Here is a 21,622-nt window from a genome sequence, read left to right as displayed (position 1 = left end):
GATATTGCAAGTGAAAGTAGGCAAGGATTTTCTATTGACTACAGGGTAAGTTTTAAGGAATCTTAAGTCTCCCTCCTCAAAATATTCACTGCCAGTATCTCAACAAGTCAAAATCTTTGGAGATCAGTGGAAAATAATGACGTACTTTCTTTGTCTCTCTTTTACTTCATTATTTGTACAATTTCATCCCCTTCTGAAGACTAACAGGGAAAAATTTCTAATTGTTAGCTTATTTAATTCTAGTACCTTAAGCTGGTTACACCTCTTCCTATTGTAAGTCCACACTGGGGGTCAATATTTTAATCTGAGTTAGTTTAAATTCAATCAGGGAACTCCAGGGGACTCGAGTTAGTTCAGTCTGAAAGCTGAGGGAGGAGAACAAATTACACCTTATCAATCTTAATAGCAATCGGTGGGGGTGGGGAACTAGTATAATCAACTGATATTAAAACACTAATACCTTAGCAAAACTCTCTCAAGATAAAGTCAGAACTGTGTTTTTTAAAATACTGAGTCAACAAACACCGGAATACATTATTAATTACTAGCAAAACCAGACATATACAGTCTTGCATCACTTAACGATAGATATACATTCTGAGAAACACATTGTTAGGTGATTCTGTCATGTGAACATCATAGAGACACAAACCAGATGGTATAGCCTACCACACACCTCAGCTGTATTGCTTCTAGGCTACAAACCTGGGCAGCATGTAACAGTACTGAAAAGGGCAGTAACTGTAACACAGTGGGAAGAATTTGCATATCTAAACATATCTAAGCACAGAAAAAGCACTGTAAAATTATGGTATTATCATTTTATAGAACCACTGTCATAATATGTGGTCCACTGTTTGACCAACACGTTGTTACCCTGTACACGACTATATTTGTTTGTTTTTGTTTTTTGAGACGGAGTGTTACTCTGACACCCAGGCTGGAGTGCAGTGACATGATCTCGGCTCACTGCCACCTCCGCCTCCTGGGTTCAGCTCTCCTGCCTCAGCCTCCTGAGTAGCTGGAATTACAGGCATGTGCCACCACGCCCAGCTAATTTTTGTATTTTTAGTAGAGATGATGTTTCACCATGTTGGCCAGGCTGGTCTTCATCTCCTGACCTCAAGTGATCTACCTACCTCAGGCTTTCAGAGTGCTGGGATTACAGGTATGAGCAACTGTGTCTGGCCAGGGTAAACTTTTGTTTTTATTTTTTTGAAACAAGAGTTTTGCTCTTGCTGCCTGGCTGGAGTGCAATGGCGCGATCTCAGCTTACTGCAACCTCCACCTCCTGGCTTCAAGCGATTCTTCTGCCTCAGTCTCCTGAGTAGCTAGGATTAAAGGCATGTGCCACCATGCCTGGCTAATTTTGTATTTTCAGTAAAGAGGGGGTTTCTCCATGTCGGTCAGGCTGGTCTCGAACTCCCAACCTCAGGTGATCCGCCCGCCTTGGCCTCTCAAAGTGCTGGGATTACAGGCATGCGCCACTGTGCCTGGCCATACTCTTAATAGCAGTTTTCAATGTATTATGTGTGTGAAAAAGGGATTGGAAAAGCACTGTCACTCCAATTTAGGCAGTAGCCCAAACACATTTTTTAAAAATATATACAACATTTAAAAATAGTAAATGGTGGTTGGGCGCAGTGGCTCACGCCTGTAATCCCAGCACTTTGGGAGGCCAAGGAGGGGAGATCATGAGGTCAAGAGATCGAGACCATTCTGGTCACATGGTGAAACCCCGTCTGTATGTAAACTATAAAACTTAGCCGGGCATAGTGGCATGCGCCTGTAGTCCCAGCTACTTGGGAGGCTGAGGCAGGAGAATCGCTTGAATCCAGGAGGCGGAGGTTACAGTGAGCTGAGATCACGCCACTGCACTCTAGCCTGGCCATAGAGCAAGACTCTGCCTCAAAAAAAAAAAAAAAAAAAAGTAAATGGAGGTCAGGCGTAGTGGCTCATACCTGTAATCCCAGCACTTTGGGAGGCTGAGGTGGGCAGATCACCTGAGGTCAGGAGTTCGAGACCAGCCTGACCAACATGGAGAAACCCTGTCTCTACTAAAAATACAAAATTAGCTGGGCATGGTGGCGCATGCCTGTAATCCCTACCTGGGAGGCTGAGGCAGGAGAATTGTTCGAACCCCACAGGTGGAGGTTGTGGTGAGCCGAGATCACACCATTGCACTCCAGCCTGGGCAACAAGAGTGAAACTCTGTCTCAAAAAAAGAGAAATAATAGTAAACAGAGCCCAAGCACAACGGTTCATGCCTATAATCCTGGCACTCTGGGAAACCGAGGTGGGAGGAATGCTCGAGCCTAGGAGTTCAAGGTCAGCCTGGGCAACATAGCAAGGTCCTCTCTCTACAAAAAAAATTAAAAATTAGCCATGCATGGTGGCACGTGCCTGAAACTCCAGCTACTCGGGAGACTGAAGTAGGAAAATCACTTGAGCCCAGGAGGTCCAGGCTGCAGGACGCCGTGATTGCACCACTGTACTCCAGCCTGGATGACAGAGCAAGACTCTGACTCAACAACAACAACAACAACAACAACAACAACAACAACAACAAAACAGCAAATCATTCTCCAAGGAATACGTTTTGGACTGCCACCACTAAAACAAGTTGAATATCAAGGATAAGATAGAAACAGTTAAAGTAACAAATGGTCCAACACCACTGGAAAGTGTTTTGGAAACATCAGGGGTTCTCAATCAGGAGTTACTTCGCCCTGCAAAGACCTTTCTTGGTTGTCACAACTGGAAGAGAGTCTACTGGTATTGGGCGGGTAGAGGCCAGGGATGCTGCTAACAGTGCATACGACACACAGGATAGCACCACAACAGAAAATTATCTGGCCCGAAATATCAACTGTGCCAAGACTGCGATACCTAACCCACATACAGAAGTATCTTTTTTCTTTTTGGTAAATATTAGTAGAATGAAAGATAAGCCACTGAATCAATCACATTCTGAGTAGTATTAAAAGACTACAAAACTTTAAAAGGATGACTTTGGAAGATTATTCCAAAAGAATATGATTTATTTAAAGTAGTCTGCATGAAACAGCAACATTAAAAGGGACAAAAAAAGCTGTCACACTGTTCTAGCTAAACTCCTAGGGATTTACTATTGCTTCAAGACATGAGCTTTAAAAAGAAAATTTTCTTTCTGTAAGTTTTAAGGACTAAACCCAATAAGTACACAAATTTGAAACCAGAGACCTGAACAATGATCACGTTTGCAAACAGTTATTCATAATCTAGCCCCTATAAATGCTAAAGCTATCATATATACATACACATATATAAGATATATATGTATTAGGAACATGAAGAAAGGGCAAACCCTTTGGAAACTGAAAAAACAAACATTTTTAAATTCATGCCTTCTGCTCAGTTCGTAAGATTTTGGTTTTCAAATGCTCATCAAAAGTAGTTTCTCAGAACCAGAGGTTAAAAAAAAAAAAAAAAAAAAGGAATGTAAAAGTCAGGAAAGTATTTGTCAGATTACTGTCAGAGACCTTTGTGAGGATGACGCCTTTATCCTCTGCATACATATCCTTATAGGAGTTCACTTGGCTTCAGAATTAGAGCTGGTGAAGATAATTTGATACGTTTTTACCTTTTTTGTACATTGCAATTATCAGTTGTTTACCGCGAGCTTGCTCTGCTCTGTGCGGCATACCACGTTAGGGCAACTGCAGATATTACTTACGTGATTACGACAGCATCTTCCTTTTCCTTTCTTATTTACCCAGATTAAAATGATGATTTTTAAAAAGATTTCATGAAGAGTCTGGGCACTGTAAACTCTCAAAAGTATTAAAATAGTCTTGACTGACAATGAAAACTTAATTTGGGAAAATTTTTATGATTTCTTTTAAAACACCTCAATAATCACAGCTGTTTTTTAAATCCAACTAGGGTCCTCAACAAAATGCCTGACTTAACATTATTCTTTTTCATATAAATGGTAATTATCAGTTTAAATGCTTTAAATGATCAATTCTAGTTGGGCAACCCTGTTCATGAGTGATAAAAATCATCTCTCAAAACTGTAGTCAAGAATCTCGTGGTTTTCAAAAGGTAACCTCGAATATATTTTATTTATTAATTAAAATACTCCCTTAGCCTAAAACCCTGCTTAAAAGATTTGTTGCCTGCTATTATTTTAAATTGCTCTGGACTTCATCAATAGACCCAGCTGTTAAATTTGGGAGCAATGACAACAAATCCCAGGGCAAACACCACTGAGAGTGATATCCTTTCTTTAGAATAATCAGAGATAGCTGACAAAAAGGAGCCATACCAAACACCCTTTCAAAATTCCATTAAGAATCTGGACATAAATACAACAAAATAAAATAAGTACATTTTTACACATCTTAAAATTCCAATTCTACCCTTTATTGGACCATGCTTTGCTAAAAAATAAAAATCCACCAACTTCAAAACAGAGTGAGGTAAAGTTACAAGTTTCTGAAAATGAGAAATGATCCTCGCTAATCAAGTGCAAAGTGAGAAAAACTGGTTCCATTACCCAGAGATTATCAGGCACCTGATAGACTTTAAGTAGACAGACTTTAAGAACCAAGTGTCATTCTATAAAAGCCTGTAGAACTATACATGCAATTTCTACTTCCTTCACTTGACTTATGCAATATTAAGAGAGCCAATTTTAAGTTAAACAGATACTTCTGAACCACACCTCCTCTTTTTAAAGGTGAATTTTTTTGGATCCCAGAAAACATCAACTGAACCTTATCTACAGTGTTGGCAGATTGGTTTCTCTAAATACCCCAGTTCTGTTGGCTTGAGTTTTCCAAAATCAAATGACTTTTACTCATGTTTTAGCATTCTTTAATTAGGCCAGGTAACTGCTCACAGCTTTTCAAGTGAATAGGCCCGCATGTAGGAAACTGAGTCCTTTCCAGTGCCTACAGCTCTCAATAAAACAGTGACAGTGTAGCAAGTCTAGCCTATTTCGGGTCCAGGATCATTAATAAAATCCAAAATCTAGCATATAGTCTCATAGTTCTTAGGGTTCCCTTTTCAATATATCACTTCCCCTTCTTTTTTTTTTTTTTTTTAACATGACTCTTTAAATGTTTTTAATATATTTTTAACTTCACATTTCAAAGACTTGGTTTTATAATTTATGCATTACTTTTTAATATGCAAGCCTCACCCAAAGAACAGTTTTTCATTAATCCCACATAAACCCTCAAATTTCATCGTAATTTAAATTGATGAATGTTTTTATTAATAAAAGACCTACATCCTTTTAATGGAAACAACTATTACTACTTTAAAAAGTTATAGAAATGCACCCCCAAACAACCTTACCAATGGCAAAATCAACCTCAAAATTTTGGTTAAAAAATCATAAAGTTATAATAATTCCTATGCTCTTCCAGCTACACAGGGTCACATAAAAAGTTATTTTTTACCCAAGTGAACAGTCCTGGAAAATCAAAGAAATATAAGCTAGCTTTATGCTCTTTTTCCCTCTATCCTAAGACTTCAATTTCCACCTTTTATGGAAAGGAAATAAACAACTAGCTTCCTGTTCAATCACTAGCTTACAGCCAGTCTTTTACACATCACAGAACACAACCCGCCTCCTCCTTTACTTCTCTCAAATGTCTCTTATCTTAATTTAAACTTGTTGAAACATGAGACCATTTTTACCACACTAATGCTTTCCTATGAAATTTATCTTACTTCAACATTAAGAATACAAGAAAAGTCAAGATACCCATAGATTATTTCTTATTCCTAAAATATTTAAATTTAGATAACAAAAACTTAGTGCCCATGAAAGTGAAAACTCGATTTGCTAAAATTTAAAAACACTGAAATGTATAGGAAATAGTTTAATCTTCTGTTCTTGCTATTGTACACAACTAGAAAAAGAGCGTCCCATGTCACTCCTCTTTCTATTCCAATTACATGAAAATGTAAGACAGCTAACATGGCTATCAATAAAAAGGATTATCTTTTTTTAAAGCTAAATATTACTTTAACCCTATACTTTTAAAAATGGGAAGCCTTAGCAAAACTAAGTTAGATGAATTCTTTTGTGCTTGAATGAACAACAGGAAAGCAAAGCCTCCAGGCCTTTGGGGAGGAACCTTGTCCCTGCAGCCCTGCTCTGATGTGCTTCGGAGATAAGGCTCCATAGTGACACTTAAGGAAAGGCCTGTTCACATTTGAATTTCTGCATTCCTCAAGAACAATTCATGGCAATAACTAACTTTGCAGAAGAGCTACATGAAAGCTTTGGCCAATGAATGAGGGTCATCTGCTCTTTATCACAAGGGTAAACCTCATCCTGGCCAGTTTCTAACCTTTTAACCCTGTGAATTCCTAATTTACACATGAATAATGGAATTCTTGCCTAGAGTGCAACTTTCAGCTTCTAGTTCCTAAGTTTAGAGACCAAGACTTGATTGCCTGTGTGTTAAAAATCTAAAACTTGCACAGATTAAAGTTTTAGATTTCCAGGTGCTGTACTACTGTGCTTCTGTACAAACAAAAAATTATGCTTACTGATAAAATCCTTGACTAAGAAAAACAACACACTTGTACCCTGCTGCTATCAATACCTAAAAGAGAACTAGCTTTAAAAACAAGGAGGAAAAGAAAACCAGAATGTCCACTTAATGCCTATTCTCTTTCTATATATATATTTACTCTGAACATAGGATAAAGGGATTTGAGCCTCCATCATCTAAACTTATTTCTTAGATATTAGAACTTTGTTAATTTAAAAGATACATAAAATATAAAAACTTCACAATTGCCTGCAAAATGAATCACATGTAATTATTTAAGTGATAATTTCTATAAAGATACAAAAATCTAAAGATATTTAAAAAGCCAGTACTGACATTTTGTTTGTTACACCTATTATACACCATTCAGATTTTATTTATGAAGTTAGAAAGCTCTGTGTTTTTCCAAGTGTTTCTGGAAGACCCAGAATTCTGTCAAGCTTCTCAGGAGGTCCTGGAAACAACTTGTGGTCATGACAAATGCTTCATCTTCTCATGGCCTGCCTGGCCACCTCTACCACCTACTCCCTATCCCTGAGAGATAATATAAGTTACAGTTCCTGAAGATGAAAACACAAGATTCTACAAACCCCAAAAAGTGGGAAAATTACAACTCTACAGAACAAGTTTACATTGGACAAAAATTGAATGAACAGAATATAAGAATAAAAAGCACATTATCTTTAAAACAGTACTATACAGAAAAACCATTACACCATGAAAAAAATAATTATTGGCCAATGATTACAGGGGGAGGGAAGGAAGGAAGGAAGGAAGGAAGGAAGGAAGGAAGGAAGGAAGGAAGGAAAGTGGGCGAAGGGAGGGAAGGGACAGGAAGAAGAGGGGTGGGGAGGAAGGTAGGGAGGAAGGAAGGAAGGGAGGGAGGCAAGGAGGGAGAATGGGAGGGAGAGGAGGGGAGGGAAGGAAGAGACAGGAGGAAGGACAGAGGAAGGAAGGGGGAAGGGAGGGGGGAGGGATAAAGGAAGGAAGTAGGAAGGGAGGAGGAGGCAGGGGAGAGAGAGGAAGGAAGAAATGAAAAATCAGAAATCCTCTCAGGTTTATGCTATTCTTTGGCAGGGGTAGGACTGTGGCTAGAACTGCAAACCTCTGATTATCTGAGGTATCGATATAGAAATATCTTTGCTTGCAATTTATTTTCTACAATTAATCCTTATTGCAGAATAAAATAAATCAGTAATATAAGGATAACATAAATGGAACATGAACTGTTAACAGTAGTTAGTCACCTAGGAAATTCCTGCCAATAGCTTCCTAGATTTCAACTGTCTAGAACTTGAAACAACTATTTCCTAAATATTACGGGTTTTTTTTTTTTCTTTTTTCTTTTCCTTAAAGAGATGGAGTCTGTTTCCCAGGCTGGATTCAAACTCCAGGGCTCAAGGAATCCTTCTGCTTCAGCCTCCTCAATAGCTGGGATTACAGGCTAGCCACCAGCCCAGCTAAGATTATGCCTTTATCTCAAGAACGCCATCTACCTATTGCTCAACTTGTAAAAGATCAGTTTGTAGGTACAGTGCAAAATCTATGTTTTGTGGATTAACAAAAGCATGAAGGTCAAACGCCTTAAAACTTTTTAAGATTCAATTTCGGTTTTCGAGATTTAATCTACTACACTTGAGAACTGTGTGTTTCATCACCTGAAAAAGGTGTAAAGCCTCAGTAGGCACAAGGAGTTCAGCACTTGTCCTAGGCCCATCTTTACACTCAACAGTTACAGGTCAGCCACCAAACAATGGATCACTTGGACAAATGGTTGATCTGATGGGGTTGTTAATACAAAAGAAATCATTAGATAGCACACTTTAGGACAATAGGGGAAAAGTGAGCAGATACGGGTTTAAGTCCATTAGGCATAATATGGAAATGGCCTTAATCTCTTTCCCTCCCAGCAGGAAAAGACTAGGAATACTTCAAAGGCTTAAGAGTGACTGACCAATGCCCTCTTGTACAATTAAAAGGCAACATGGGTGATCTAAAAGCAGTCAGAGAAATGGAAGGTTGTGCTATAAGAAAGATTTAGCACCCGAGCCATCTGCAAAGCAGAAAAATTTGCTTGTGATTGTTTTCATTAATTACTAATTTCCATAAGATTAAATTTTAGAACAACTTTTGTTGTGTTGGCCAAACTTCTACATCCAACTCTTCATACTGTGTGAAACGCTTAAAATTTTTATAAAGCCACCTCTACAGGTTTCATTTTACTTGGTGTTCTAAACCTAATTTGACTTCTGTTCTCAATTACTCATTTGAATTTCTATTTGTATTTTCTTCAGATTTCTCTATACGCCTCAGTTAGCATCAACTATTACCTCCAGTAAAATTCTTAATGTATGCATGATCTGGGCGATTATTATATTAATAAAGCAAGAAATCATCAAAATGTAGCAATGAAAAATGTCAACAACCAAAAACTTAAACACTTACTTGATAAGACAAGATGAGCTTTTTGACTAAGAATGGCTCCATATTTGTTCATTGCCAAGCACTGATAAAATCCTTCATCGGACTGCTCTCCTCGCCTGCCTTCCACCTCACTGATGTACAAAGAGCCGTTAGAAAGAACCTCGATCCGTTTATTTTCAGACACTTTTGCTCCATTTTTCAACCATGTGACCTTAATAGGAACTTCTCCGTGAGCCTGGCAATCTAAAACGACTGGGTCCTTTCTTGTGACAGTTACATCCTGTGGTTCTTTTACAAAAGACAGTTCGCTAAAGCACCACACTCCTATAAGGAAAAAAGGAGAATGGCACATCCAGAATTACAGGCATAAAATGTTCCTTAACACAAAACTGTAAAACACATATTCAGGGTATAAGATGACAAAGTTTAACAAATTTTATTAGTTAGCTTACAAACACCTTAATGAACCAATCTAAATTTCAGCAAACTCTTTCAACAAGTCAGAGAAATTACTTTTTACATCTTCACTAAAAGCATAGGGAAGGTTTCAATAACCTCTATGCCTTGTATGAATTATCTCAAGTTCCTTGCTAGAGTTTCAAAATCATCAGGAAAACTCATGAGCACAAGCTGTTTGCTTTTACAAGCTTGTCAAAAAGATCTTGAACAGAGTAAGTCGTAAAAGTCTAATTTTACAAGAAATCATTAGCAAAACTCCAACTCTGTGAACAAGCAAGTTTATTTCCTTGTCCCTTGAAGTGTTCTTGGAACCCTTGGCACCTACTCCTTTGGGAACTGCGTTTATCTTTTGTGACAAATTACAAGTTTGCATTTTTCTATCTGCCCTTTTACAGCAGGGACTCTATCTCCTCTCCTTGAAAGAAATCCATTTACTTAATTTCTGCAGAGCAAGGTAGGTATTTAAAAGACAAACAATAGACTCTGAAAAGTTGGTAACTCTTGCTGCTTGTACTCAGTGGGTGATCGGATTAGGAAACTTTTATTTCACTTTTTTAGAACTACCAACTGTTGGAAAAAATGCGTGACTAATTGGTCCTTACTGTCTAATAGGGATAGGAGATTGCTTAATCAACCAATACACATTTTTATCAGAGCAGAGGAAAGGCTTTATCCTAAGTATATACACATCGCCCCTGGCCCCCCGCCAGGATAAAGCATTCGATGATCAAATAATACTCTGTCACCTCCTGCATTTAGTGCACAGGCGGTCTTAAAGTCTCGCGTATTGACTGGGGGCGAATGGAGTATGGGGGCGTGTGAGGGAAGCGTTGCTTCATCTTCCTCCTGATCGTTGTGATTCCTTGATTACAAACCCCCAGAAATGATTTGTTTCTCAAGGCAGGTCCTCAGAATCCTCACTCTTCAAGGCTCCCTGCTTCCCGTAATGTATGCCCAGGGCGACGCGAGCCACCCTAACAGCCCAGCGCTGGGCGCGGACCACTCCGGAAGGCGCCCATTATGTTTCTCAGCCACATCTGACTTTGATCCTCTTTTCAAGCCTAACAGAAACTAACCACTCCAGAAAAAGTTTGGCGTTTGTAACCTGCAAATAAATAAAATAACCCATTGTCCTGAACACCCCTCCTACCGTCACCCCATTCACTTCACGTTTTTATCTCTTCTAGGAAACCAATACGGACTTAAGGTAGAAAAATGAGTTCATCCAAGTTTGTGTAAGGCGAACCTAGAATCTGGAAGAATCTTCAGATCCGTACACACTTCGGGCCCTGCCCCCAAATACCTAGCTGTAGGAAATAAATTCTATTTAGCTACCTTCCTTTCCAGCTTCGGGGACCTTTCTCCCTGCCTCTCCGGGACACAAATCGGTCACTTCCCTTCCAATCCTGCCAATTCCACCCTCCCATCTCCTCCTGGCTCGACCCGGATCCGGCAAGCTGGTGCTGACGGGGGCTATGAGCTCACCTATTCCCTCTCGCAGCCCTAAAACGTGGGGGAACTCCCACTGCAGACACGGGAAGCCGCGCGGAACCGCGGCGCCCCCTGCACGGCGAAGCTGCCACTAAGGAAACAATATAAATAAAGCCACGTGCGGCCGCGGCGGCCCCGGCGGGCGGGCGGGCGGGCTGCCCGAAGCCGGGCTGGTCGCGGAGGCGGGGAGGCGGCCGGAGCCGGGACAATGGCGCGAGAAGGAAGAGACCAGAGTGGACAGCGGCCGCCAGAACTCGGCAGCCCCGGGCGCGCGGCAGGGAGGGGTGTGCGCCCGAAGAGGTTCCTGCAGCCTTGCCCGCGCAGCGCAGAGCCCGCGGGCAACTCGTGTTTGCGGCCAGCGGCTCCGGACAGGCCGCAGGGCGAGAGCGGGGTCCGGCGGTCAGCGCCACCACGGAGGACCTCACCGCGCGCTCCCCCCGCCCCATCGTTTTCTCTTTCCCCATCCCACTCGCGCCTGCTCCTGCCCCACAGCAGTAAGAGAAAGCAGAAGAAAGCGCGCCCACCTGGCACAGGACTGAGCAGCAGCAGGAGCAGGAGGGCGCGGAGCAGCATCCCCGGCGGCCGCAGCCGGGCAAGGGGTCGCAGAGGAGGCGCCATTCAGCGTAGCCGCGCGGGCATGCTCCCCGGCCGCCCGGAGCCGCTGTCCGCCTGCCGCCCCCGCCCCGGGCGCTCTCTCCACGGCGGCTGGACGCACGTAGCCCGGCTCCCGGCTCTGGCTCCGGCACCGGCGTGGCTAGGTGTGGCGCGGGTCCCTGCGGCGGCGAGGCCGGTGCTTGGACGGCCGCTCGCGAGAAGCTGGGGGCCTGAGAGTCCGGCTGGGGGCGGAGTGAGGCGGCGGCTGCAGAGGGCGGGGGCGGCGGAGTGGACAGCGCCGCGGCCGCCAGCCTGGGACTACTTTCTACATCTGGCCGCTGGTCTGGGACCAGGAGGTCGGCGCGGCCGGCGGAGGGAGACGCTGGAAGGGGGCCGGGGCGGCGAGGTCGGAGCCCTGGGGGGAGGGGACGGGCCCCGCCGGACAATGCACCTGGGGGGTCAAGCCCCGGCTGAGGGTCTCCGGCCTGCGTCCCCGCCCCCTCTGCCTCCGCACCACCGTCGGGGACAGAGCCACAAAGGCCTAGCCTCCCGGCCCAGCCAGCCTCCGGTGGCCCTCTCCCGCGGCTAGTTGAGGATTGGGGAAGGGGGAGGCGGCCGGGGAGGGCTGGTGTTGAGAGACGGGGAAAGGCCGGAGGCTTCTCCCCTGATGGCCCCCGCTCACCCCCTCCTTCCCTCACACGCAGAGGCCCTGTGCAGGGAAATCTCACTCTATCCCACTTCAGAGATTTGTCAGCTCCACTGGAGGCATCTCCGGATGATAAGCCCCCGGAGATGCCCCCGTGCATTTGGGCACGGCTCTTCTTCTCCCTGCCCCCCTTAGTTGCAGCGCGGGCTTAAAAATATCTCTGAAAAGTGCTCTCAAATGAACAATCGCCTTTAGGGGAGAGGGTTTATTATCTCTTCTTCAAGTTAGTCAAGTTCTTTAATTTGTGAGAGCTGTGCACACAAAAGGCTCCGTCCTGAGAGCAGAGGCGAGATCAAGGGATTTCTAGATTCTGTGGGCTTGCTATGGGAGAGGAGGCTTTGATAGATGACTTGGTTATAAATTAAACTAAGGCACAAATGTGAATTTGTTCACATCTAAATTTAAGGATTACAGGAGGTGAAACGTACATTTAAATAAAGAATGTAATCAGATTGCTAAACGTGTGGATCATAGCGTTTACATGTGGATTAACATTTGCTAATCCAAAACTAAATCTGTGGCCCATGATGAGGGCACAGGCTAAAAGCTAGCCTTCATGAAAGCTGCTGACGGAAATCTAGCTTTGGTCACCAAGACATCGACACACTAACTGCCTTTAGCACGTTCAGGAAAACCTCCGGGGCCGGTGCGGTGGCTCATATTTGTAATCCCAGCACTTTGGGAGGCCGAGGCGGGCGGATCACTTGAGGTCAGGAGTTCGAGACCAGCATGGACAACATAGGGAGACCCCCCCCCGTCTCTACCCACCACTGATCCCCATACCCCCAAAACTTAGCCGCTCCGGTAGTCCCAGCTACTTGGGAGGCTGGGGTGGGAGGATCGCTTGAGACAGAAGTAGAGGCTGGGGTGAGCCATGATCAGGCCACTGCACTCCAGCCTGTTTCCAATAAATAAATAAATAAACCCTCCTGATGAAGAAGTAGTTAAAAAAAAATAGAATATTAGGATAACACTACCTTCCCCCCTTAAGCTCATTATAGTAAGAACAGCCTATTTAGCAATTTCAACTTACTGCATTTAAAACAATGATATCCTTGGTATGCTGACATTGAGACCTGTCCAAAGCTTAATATATTTTCAGGGACAGTGCAGATGGGATTTTACCTGAAATCTTACAGTACTTTTGTGGCACATAACTTGTACATATTTTTCGTGAGCCAGTAAGCATCTTGAGGTCACAAATGGTACGTAATCCACCTTTGTGTTATTCACAATGTGAAGGACATTGCTTTATGATTATTAAGAATTCAATAGATCTTCATTGACTGAGGGAATAATGAATTACTGTGCCAAAATGCCATTAAATAGATGGAGAGCAATTGGGAGACAGGTCTCTGGGAGAGGATTACAAAGTCCTGTACTTGGGGTTTTCTTTCTTTAGTCTGCGTTTATTATCATCAGCTTAAGGACATGTTTATCTGATTTTGAGTTTAACACAATGTGTAAATTAATATGTTACGTGGGCTGGGCGTGGTGGCTCACGCCTGTAATCCCAGCACTTTGGGAGGGCAAGGCAGGTGGATCACCTGAGGTCAGGAGTTTGAGACCAGTCTGGCCAGCATGGTCAAACCTCGTCTCTACTAAAAATACAAAAATTAGCCAGGTGTGGTGGTAAATGGCTGTAGTCCCAGCTACTCAGGAGGCTGAGGCAGGAGAACCACTTGAACCCAGGAGGCGGAGGTTGCAGTGAGTCGAGATCATGTCACTGCACTCCAGCCTGGGCAACAGAGCAAGACTCTATCTCAAAAAAAAAAAAAAAAAAAAAAATAGGTTACATAATAGAATAAGAGTTTTCTCTACTCCTGGTAGTTGTCTAGGAAGTTGGAGACTAAGTAAAGAGGTCCCGAGGGACTCCTCAAGTGAAGATGAGGAGTACAACAATTTCCAACAGAGAGGTGGAGAGGAGGAAACAGGAGCCAGAAGTAACTCAGGCACCAGAACTGAAGGGGCAGGAAAGGAGACGTGATGAACGGTGTGCAGCAGAGGGGAGCATAGGATGTTTAGAACTAAGGCCAAGAGCACTGGGCATCCCCATGGACATATGCCAGCAATGGGAAGAGTCTTAGAGGAACAGCTGAGGGCTGGCCACAGTCACTTATTCAACAAAATTCTGAGCATCAAATGTGTTTCAGGCATGGATAGATGTTAGAAATACAGCTACAAGAAAATTATATAAATATTGGCTGGGTGTGGTGGCTCATGCCTGTAATCCTAGCACTTTGGGAGGACGAGGCGGGCAGATTACCTGAGGTTAAGAGTTCAAGATCAGCCTGGCCAACATGGTGAAACCCTGTCTCTACTAAAAATACAAAAAATTAGCCAGGTGCAGTGGCGCATGCCTGTAATCCCAGCTACTGGGGAGACTGAGGCAGGAGAATTGCTTGAACCCAGGAGGCGGAGGTTGCGGTGAGCCGAGATCGCGTCACTGCACTCCAGCCTGGATGACAGAGCAAGACTTCGTCTCAAAAAAAAAAAAAAAATTTTATAGATACTGAATATTATTATGAAGCCTGTAATGTTCAGGACAATATAAGAACAGAGTTGAGGCCGGGCGCAGTGGCTCAAGCCTGTAATCCCAGCACTTTGGGAGGCCGAGACGGGCGGATCACGAGGTCAGGAGATCAAGACCATCCTGGCTAACACGGTGAAACCCCGTCTCTACTAAAAAATACAAAAAACTAGCCGGGCGAGGTGGCGGGCTCTGTAGTCCCAGCTACTAGGGAGGCTGAGGCAGGAGAATGGCGTAAACCGGGGAGGCGGAGCTTGCAGTGAGCTGAGATCCGGCCCCTGCACTCCAGCCTGGGTGACAGCGAGACTCCATCTCAAAAAAAAAAAAAAAAAAAAAAAGAACAGCGTTTAAGGAGCAATTTATATTCCTGTGGTGGAATGAGATGGGAAAGGAGAGAGCATGCTACCAAAAAATGTGAGGAGTCCCAAATTTTATCTTGCTTGCAAGCCAACAAGTTAGCCTGCCACTATTTCACGGATGCAGTGTCAGAAATGGAGGACATTATTTTGCTCATAGCAATAGTAATAATCAGAGTATCAGCAATTTTGCATCAATCCCCAGGTCTCAAATCCCACAGCAACACAAAGGGAGCCAGATGTCACCTATACACGCAGTGGGTTGTGTTACAGGAGAGGAATCCAAAACTTAGAGAATCCAAATCTTCTACAATGGGCCATAAGCATGCCTGCCTTGCTTTGGAGGGAGACACTATCTTTGTCTTCCAAGGCTGTTCACTATGCAAACATTCGTGAAGATATAGTTCACATCAAAATGCATTCAGTGTTTTTCTTGCAAGTTGTGCAGGAGACTCATGGAGAAATATCACCTAACATGTGCTGTGCAGGGGAGCTTGTATCTGTGGTCAATCTGGAGGGTGAGTTGAAGTTTTCTAGTTGGACTGGATTGGCCTTCCAGAGAGAACAACAGCAATAAGGCACTGAAGTATGAAAGATCAAGACATATTCAGGAAACTACAGGTAGTTCAGTACAGCTAGAGTGGAGGCCACATTGGACAGAAAAGAGGCATGCCATGCAAAGGAGCTTGAACCTTTTTTTTGTTGTTGTTTCTGAGACGGAGTCTCGCTCTGTTGGCCAGGCTGGAGTGCAGTGGTGAGATCTTGGCTCACTGCGAGCTCTGCCTCCCATGCCATTCTCCTGCCTCCTCCCGAGTAGCTGGGACTACAGGCACCCACCACCATACCCGGCTAATTTTTTGTATTTTTAGTAGAGACAGGGTTTCACTGTGTTAGCCAGGATGGTCTTGATCTCCTGACCTCGTGATCTGCCTGCCTTGGCCTCCCAAAGTGCTGGGATTACAGGCGTGAACCACTGTGCCCGGCCAGGAGCTTGAACCTTGTCCTGGAGGCCTTGATTTCCCAAAGGCCACCCTTTGGAATAGTTGCCATGTTTCAGCTCTCAGTACCTCTCATCTGAGCCATCGCATTAGAATGGGCTCTCAACAGTCTTCCAACAAACCTTCCAATCTTTTCATATGCCTATCCATTTTTATAGTTACTACCAGGTGAATAGATGCCCTATTCCAGCTGCTTTAGCAGTTTTATCACTCAATCCTCATAACTAGATAAGTTTGGTAAAACTATTCTCATTTTACAGACGAGCAGAAGCTCAGAGAGGTTAAGTTGCTTGGTCTAGATCACACAGCAGATAGATGACAAAGGCATGATTCTCCCCCAAGTCTACCTGACTCAGAGTTTTTGTCCTTAGAATTCTGAGTATACTGTGAAAAGTAGAAGAGATAGAGGAGTGATAGCTGGAGGCAGGCAGATAGAACTACTGACAGACTCTAACAAAGTAATTTTTATTAGCTGAGAGTTGATTATGTATTTCCTGTGTTCTGAAATGACACTTCTCACTGGTTCTTTCTGTCACACTTCCCATTCTCCTCACAATCTACCTGAGACTACCACCTTTTTCTGCTTTGCATGGACTAGTAAACCACAGACAACTAGTAGATACGGGATGTGAAATATCTCCCTTGCTTTTCACGTAGCATGGAATGTCACTGAGATAAAAATAAACTCCTACGCTTTGGTTAATTCAGTTGCATTGATGGATAAGAGTCAGGATTGGGCATGGGGAAACCTGACTATTGGTGCAGTTGGTGAGAAGATCTGCAGGTATTAATTACAACTGAACCAACAATGTGTGTGATTGTCAGTCTCACTAATGCAAACCTGTGCTGTGCTCATTGATGTGTATTGTCCAGGACAAGCAAGGCTTAGTTTGATATACGCCACTTTGGTCATACTAGGTCTGGCATATTATAGTCATCTCTGAATTCTACATTTTAAGAGGCAAAGACAGCCTAGAATGCAAGCAGAGAACAACTAAGAAGGTAAGATGTTTGGAAACCAAAATACAGAAGGTCTCCAATTTACAATGGTTTGACTAACAATTTTTAAACATTACAATAGTGCAAAGGCAATACACATTCAGTAGAAACTGTACTTTGGATTTTGAATTTTGACCTTTTCCCAGGTTAGTGAAATGTGATGTGATGCTCTCTCACGATGCTGGGCAGCCTTAATGGACCACAGTTCCCAGTCAGCCATGTGATCAAGAGGGTAAACAACCATGAGATAGTCAGCACTTTATTATAAAATAGGCTCTGTGTGAGATGATTTTGCGCATCTGTAGGCAAATGTAAGTGTTCTCAGAACGTTTAAGGTAGGCTAGGTTAACCTGTGATGTTTGGTAGGTTACACGTATATTAAATGCATTTCTTTTTATTTCTTTTTGAGACGGAGTCTCACTCTGTTGCCCAGATTGGAGTGCAGTGATGCAATATTGGCTCACTTCAACCTCTACCTCCTGGGTTCAAGCAATTCTCCTGTCTCAGCCTCCTGAGTAGCTAGGATTACAGGCCTGCACCACCACATCTGGTTAATTTTTATATTTTTAGTAGAGACAGGGTTTCACCACATTGGCCAGGCTGGTCTCGAACTCCTGACCTCAAGTGATGCACCCACCTCGGCCTCCCAAAGTGCTGGGATTACAGGCGTGAGCCACTGCACCTGGTCAAAATGCATTTTTGACTTACAATAATTTCAATATATGATGGGTTTATGGGAATTACAACCACATTGTAAGTTGAAGAGCATTTGTGATACTAACATCAGCAACAGCAATAGCTAATCCATTTTACAGAGGAGGACACAGGCTTGGAAGGGTTAAGAAATTTTCCAAGCTGGGCACGGTGGCTCACACCTGGGAGGCCGAGGCGGGTGGATCACCCGAGGTCAGGAGTTCAAGACCAGCCTGGCCAACAAGGGTAAACCCAGTCTCTACAAAAATACAAAAAAAAAATTAGCCGGGCATGATGGCAGGTGCCTATAATCCCAGCTACTCGGGTGGCTGAGGCAGGAGAATCGTTTGAACCTGGGAGGCAGAGGTTGCAGTGAGCTGAGATCACGCCACTGGACTCCAGCCTGGGTGACAGAGCAAGACTCTGTCTTAAAAAAAAAAAAAGAAAAGAAAGGAAAAGAAATTTTCCCAAGGTCATACAACCAGTAAGTGATAATGGAGAATTCAAATTTGGACTTCTCTGATCCATGCTTTATTGCTTCATGCGTATTCTTTCCTTAACAACACCAAGAGTGGCTTTATCCCTGGGCCCCTATTTGTGTAGGGTTCACAGGTCCATAGTAGACAAAATTTAATATCAATTAGATTCTTATTTTAGGGATTCAACCACGATTCAAATGACAAACAAAATACACACATGCATGAAAATATGTGGTGCCTGAATCTAACTTCTAGGATCTAAAAGGGAATTATCCCCTCCTCTTCAGCAATGGTCTTGTCTTCCTGTAAGAGCTCTATTTCCAGCTGTTTCATACAACTTAGGCAGAAGAAAGAAAAAACAAATTAGGAAATGAAAAATTGGAGGAGACTGAAGAAAGGAGTGATAATGAGAAGAGGTGAAAAAAATGTATAAAGAAGTGAAAGTTGTGGGAAAAAATCACAACAACATCAAAATAGCTGTAGGTTTTAGAAAATCTCCATCTGGGCCGGGTGCAGTGGCTCACGCCTGTAATCCCAGCACTTTGGGAGGCCAAGACAGGTGGATCACTTGAGGTCAGGAATTCGAGACCAGCCTGGCCAGAAACCCCGTCTCTACTAAAAATGTAAAAAATTAGCCGGGCATGACGGCAGGTGCCTATAATCCCAGCTACTTGGGAGGTTGAGGCAGGAGAATCACTTGAAGCTGAGAGGCAGAGGGTGCAGTCAGCCGAGATGGCACCATTGCACTTCAGCCTGGGCAACAAAAGTGAAACTCAGTCTTAAAAATAAAGAAAGTCTCCATCTGCCCACCTACCCTGCTGCAGATCTCTTGTCCATTGAAGAGGTGCAGGTTCCTGCTTGTGCTCTGTTTGGCGGATGAGAGAAGAAAAAAGTGGTGGTGAGGGGAGAAAATGCTGTGGACTAAGATATTGGCCCCAACACCTTCATGCTTCATTAGAGGCACTCCGGGGGTTTAAAGGGACTTCAGCACTCCATTTCTAGACACACCATGGTAAGCTTTTACTTAGTACTTTCATAAGTCTTTTATGACCATCCTCAAATAGTGCACCATGCCTCAACACCTTTACATAGCACCTAGCAAAGTGCTTTGCACACAGATGAGGGGGTCCCCAAATTTTTGAGGGGAGGAATAAACTACTTTTCACTTTGTCTCCTGATGAGTGGCGAGGTACTGATAGTCTATAGTCCATGGTTGGTATGTGTGTGGTAGGGTGATGTGGCAGTAGGGAAAGGAAAGATAGTTCACAATTAGAAGCCTCTGAACTGTGTCCTCCCCACCCCCAACTCACCTGGCCAGCATCTCAAGTGCCAAGCTTCAAGGAACACCACACTCTCTCCACTTTCTGCTATGGGAAATGGTGATGATACATGTGGAGAGAGACACCATGGCAACTTCTAGCCTGTAATTTACTGAGGTCGATTTTATGAACAAATCATTTTCCCGATCAGTTCCTCAAGGACTTCTACAAATTGTTAAGTATTTAATATCTCGTTGAAAATGGGTTTTATATCATTGGAAGATTTCAAGCTTGTCACTCTGCATTGGTCTACTATTATTCCTGCTCCTATCTACCATGAACCACAGCATCAGTGGTATTTAGTAGTTGCTGTTTACTGTCTTTTGGGTGGCTGTATTCACACTGTCCCTGGGAACCCAGAAACCTGTAGATTCTTGACACTAAGTACACATGCTTCCAGCTAAGAACATGTATATGTATTTCTCTAGTTTATAGGTTCATGTCTATCATTGGCAAAGGATACTATGTGCAGGAGGTTTGGGGAGAATAGTTGTAATAATTATAATCAGAGACATAGACTTTTTTAAAGGTTGTATTAGATTTCCAAAGATTTTTAGACCACTGCAAGGTATTTCTAGCTCTCTCAACTATGAGAGTTAGAAAAGACAGATGAAAAGGTAATAAATATAGGGGCATATGTAACTATTAAAATAAATTATTATTCTATTACTCTGGCTATGGGATTTTTCAGAAAACTGATATTCTGTAAATTTATATTTTTTGTTAAAGACATGACTAAAAGTTTGGTAATTGCCCTATATTTGTTTAAAAAATACTGTCTACCAATAAATGCTCATTTTTATTTACTTATTTGTTTGCTTGTTTGTTTATTTATTTATTTATTTGAGACGGAGTCTTGCTCTGTTGCCCAGGCTGGAGTGCAGTGGCTGGATCTCAGCTCACTGCAAGCTCCGCCTCCCGGGTTCACGCCATTCTCCTGCCTCAGCCTCCCGAATAGCTGGGACTACAGGCGCCCGCCACCATGCCCGGCTACTTTTTTGTATTTTTTTAGTAGAGATGGGGTTTCAACGTGTTAGCCAGGATAGTCTCAATCTCCTGACCTCGTGATCCGCCCGTCTCGGCCTCCCAAAGTGCTGGGATTACAGGCTTGAGCCACCGCGCCCGGCCCTTTTTTTTTTTTTTGAGACAGAATCGCACTGTCGCCCAGGCTGGAGTGCAATGGCTAGATCTCGGCTCACTGCAATCTCCACCTCCCAGATTCAAGCGGTTCTCCTACTTCAGCCTCCCAAGTAGCTGGGACTACAGGCACCTGCCACCACACCTGGCTAATTTTTTGTATTTTTGGTAGAGTCAGGGTTTCACCATGGTGGCCATATTGGTCTCGAATTCCTGACCTCAGGTGATCCACCTGCCTCGCCTTTCCAAAGCACAGGCATGAGCCACCGTGCCCAGCCAAGATTTGAATTTTAAAGCTCAACTCTTAAAAGTTTTCCTTGGCCGGGCGCGGTGGCTCAAGCCTGTAATCCCAGCACTTTGGGAGGCCGAGACGGGTGGATCACGAGGTCAGGAGATCGAGACCATCCTGGCTAACACCGTGAAACCCCGTCTCTACTAAAAATACAAAAAACTAGCCGGGCGAGGTGGCGGGCGCCTGTAGTCCCAGCTACTCCGGAGGCTGAGGCAGGAGAATAGCGGGAACCCAGGAGGCAGAGCTTGCAGTGAGCTGAGATCCGGCCACTGCACTCCAGCCTGGGCGATAGAGCAAGACTCCGTCTCAAAAAAAAAAAAAAAAAAAAAAAAGTTTTCCTTTAGGTTTGATGTCAACAGAGTAATCATATTCCCGTTTATAAAAACCAAATTTCATTTATCACTGAATGGCAACTAACATGGAATGGTACTCTGGGTCCTCGCTTTTAGTTCAAAGCCCTTGTACTGGTGAAGAAAGTGTTGATTTCTTCAAAGTCTTCACAGAAGCTTCTTGTCAGCCTTTGAGAATGCAGGGAGTCCTTTTCCAAGTCCCACAGAAATTGTTCAGCTTTATCACCCTCAATATAGG

At 43.5% G+C, this 21,622-nt stretch overlaps 1 protein-coding gene across 1 annotated transcript in view; it reads right to left on the bottom strand.

Annotated features, from left to right (window-relative positions):
- PRTG (protogenin) overlaps window positions 1–11,747 on the bottom strand; it is a 125,291-nt gene extending 113,544 nt beyond the window's left edge. Inside the window, exons 1-2 of the mRNA XM_026455059.1 lie at window positions 11,456–11,747; window positions 9,003–9,305 (exon numbers count right to left, since the gene is read on the bottom strand). Of these exons, the coding sequence (XP_026310844.1) occupies window positions 9,003–9,305; window positions 11,456–11,549 (397 nt within the window). The 5' untranslated portion in view covers window positions 11,550–11,747. The remainder of the gene's footprint in view (window positions 1–9,002; window positions 9,306–11,455) is intronic.
- Between the last annotated feature and the right edge of the window lie 9,875 nt (window positions 11,748–21,622).

Source organism: Piliocolobus tephrosceles, chromosome 6, assembly GCF_002776525.5.
Source record: "Piliocolobus tephrosceles isolate RC106 chromosome 6, ASM277652v3, whole genome shotgun sequence".
In the NCBI taxonomy this organism is placed as follows: domain Eukaryota; kingdom Metazoa; phylum Chordata; class Mammalia; order Primates; family Cercopithecidae; genus Piliocolobus; species Piliocolobus tephrosceles.
Note: the sequence above shows the minus strand (reverse complement) of the source record. Positions and strands in the feature narration are given on the sequence as shown.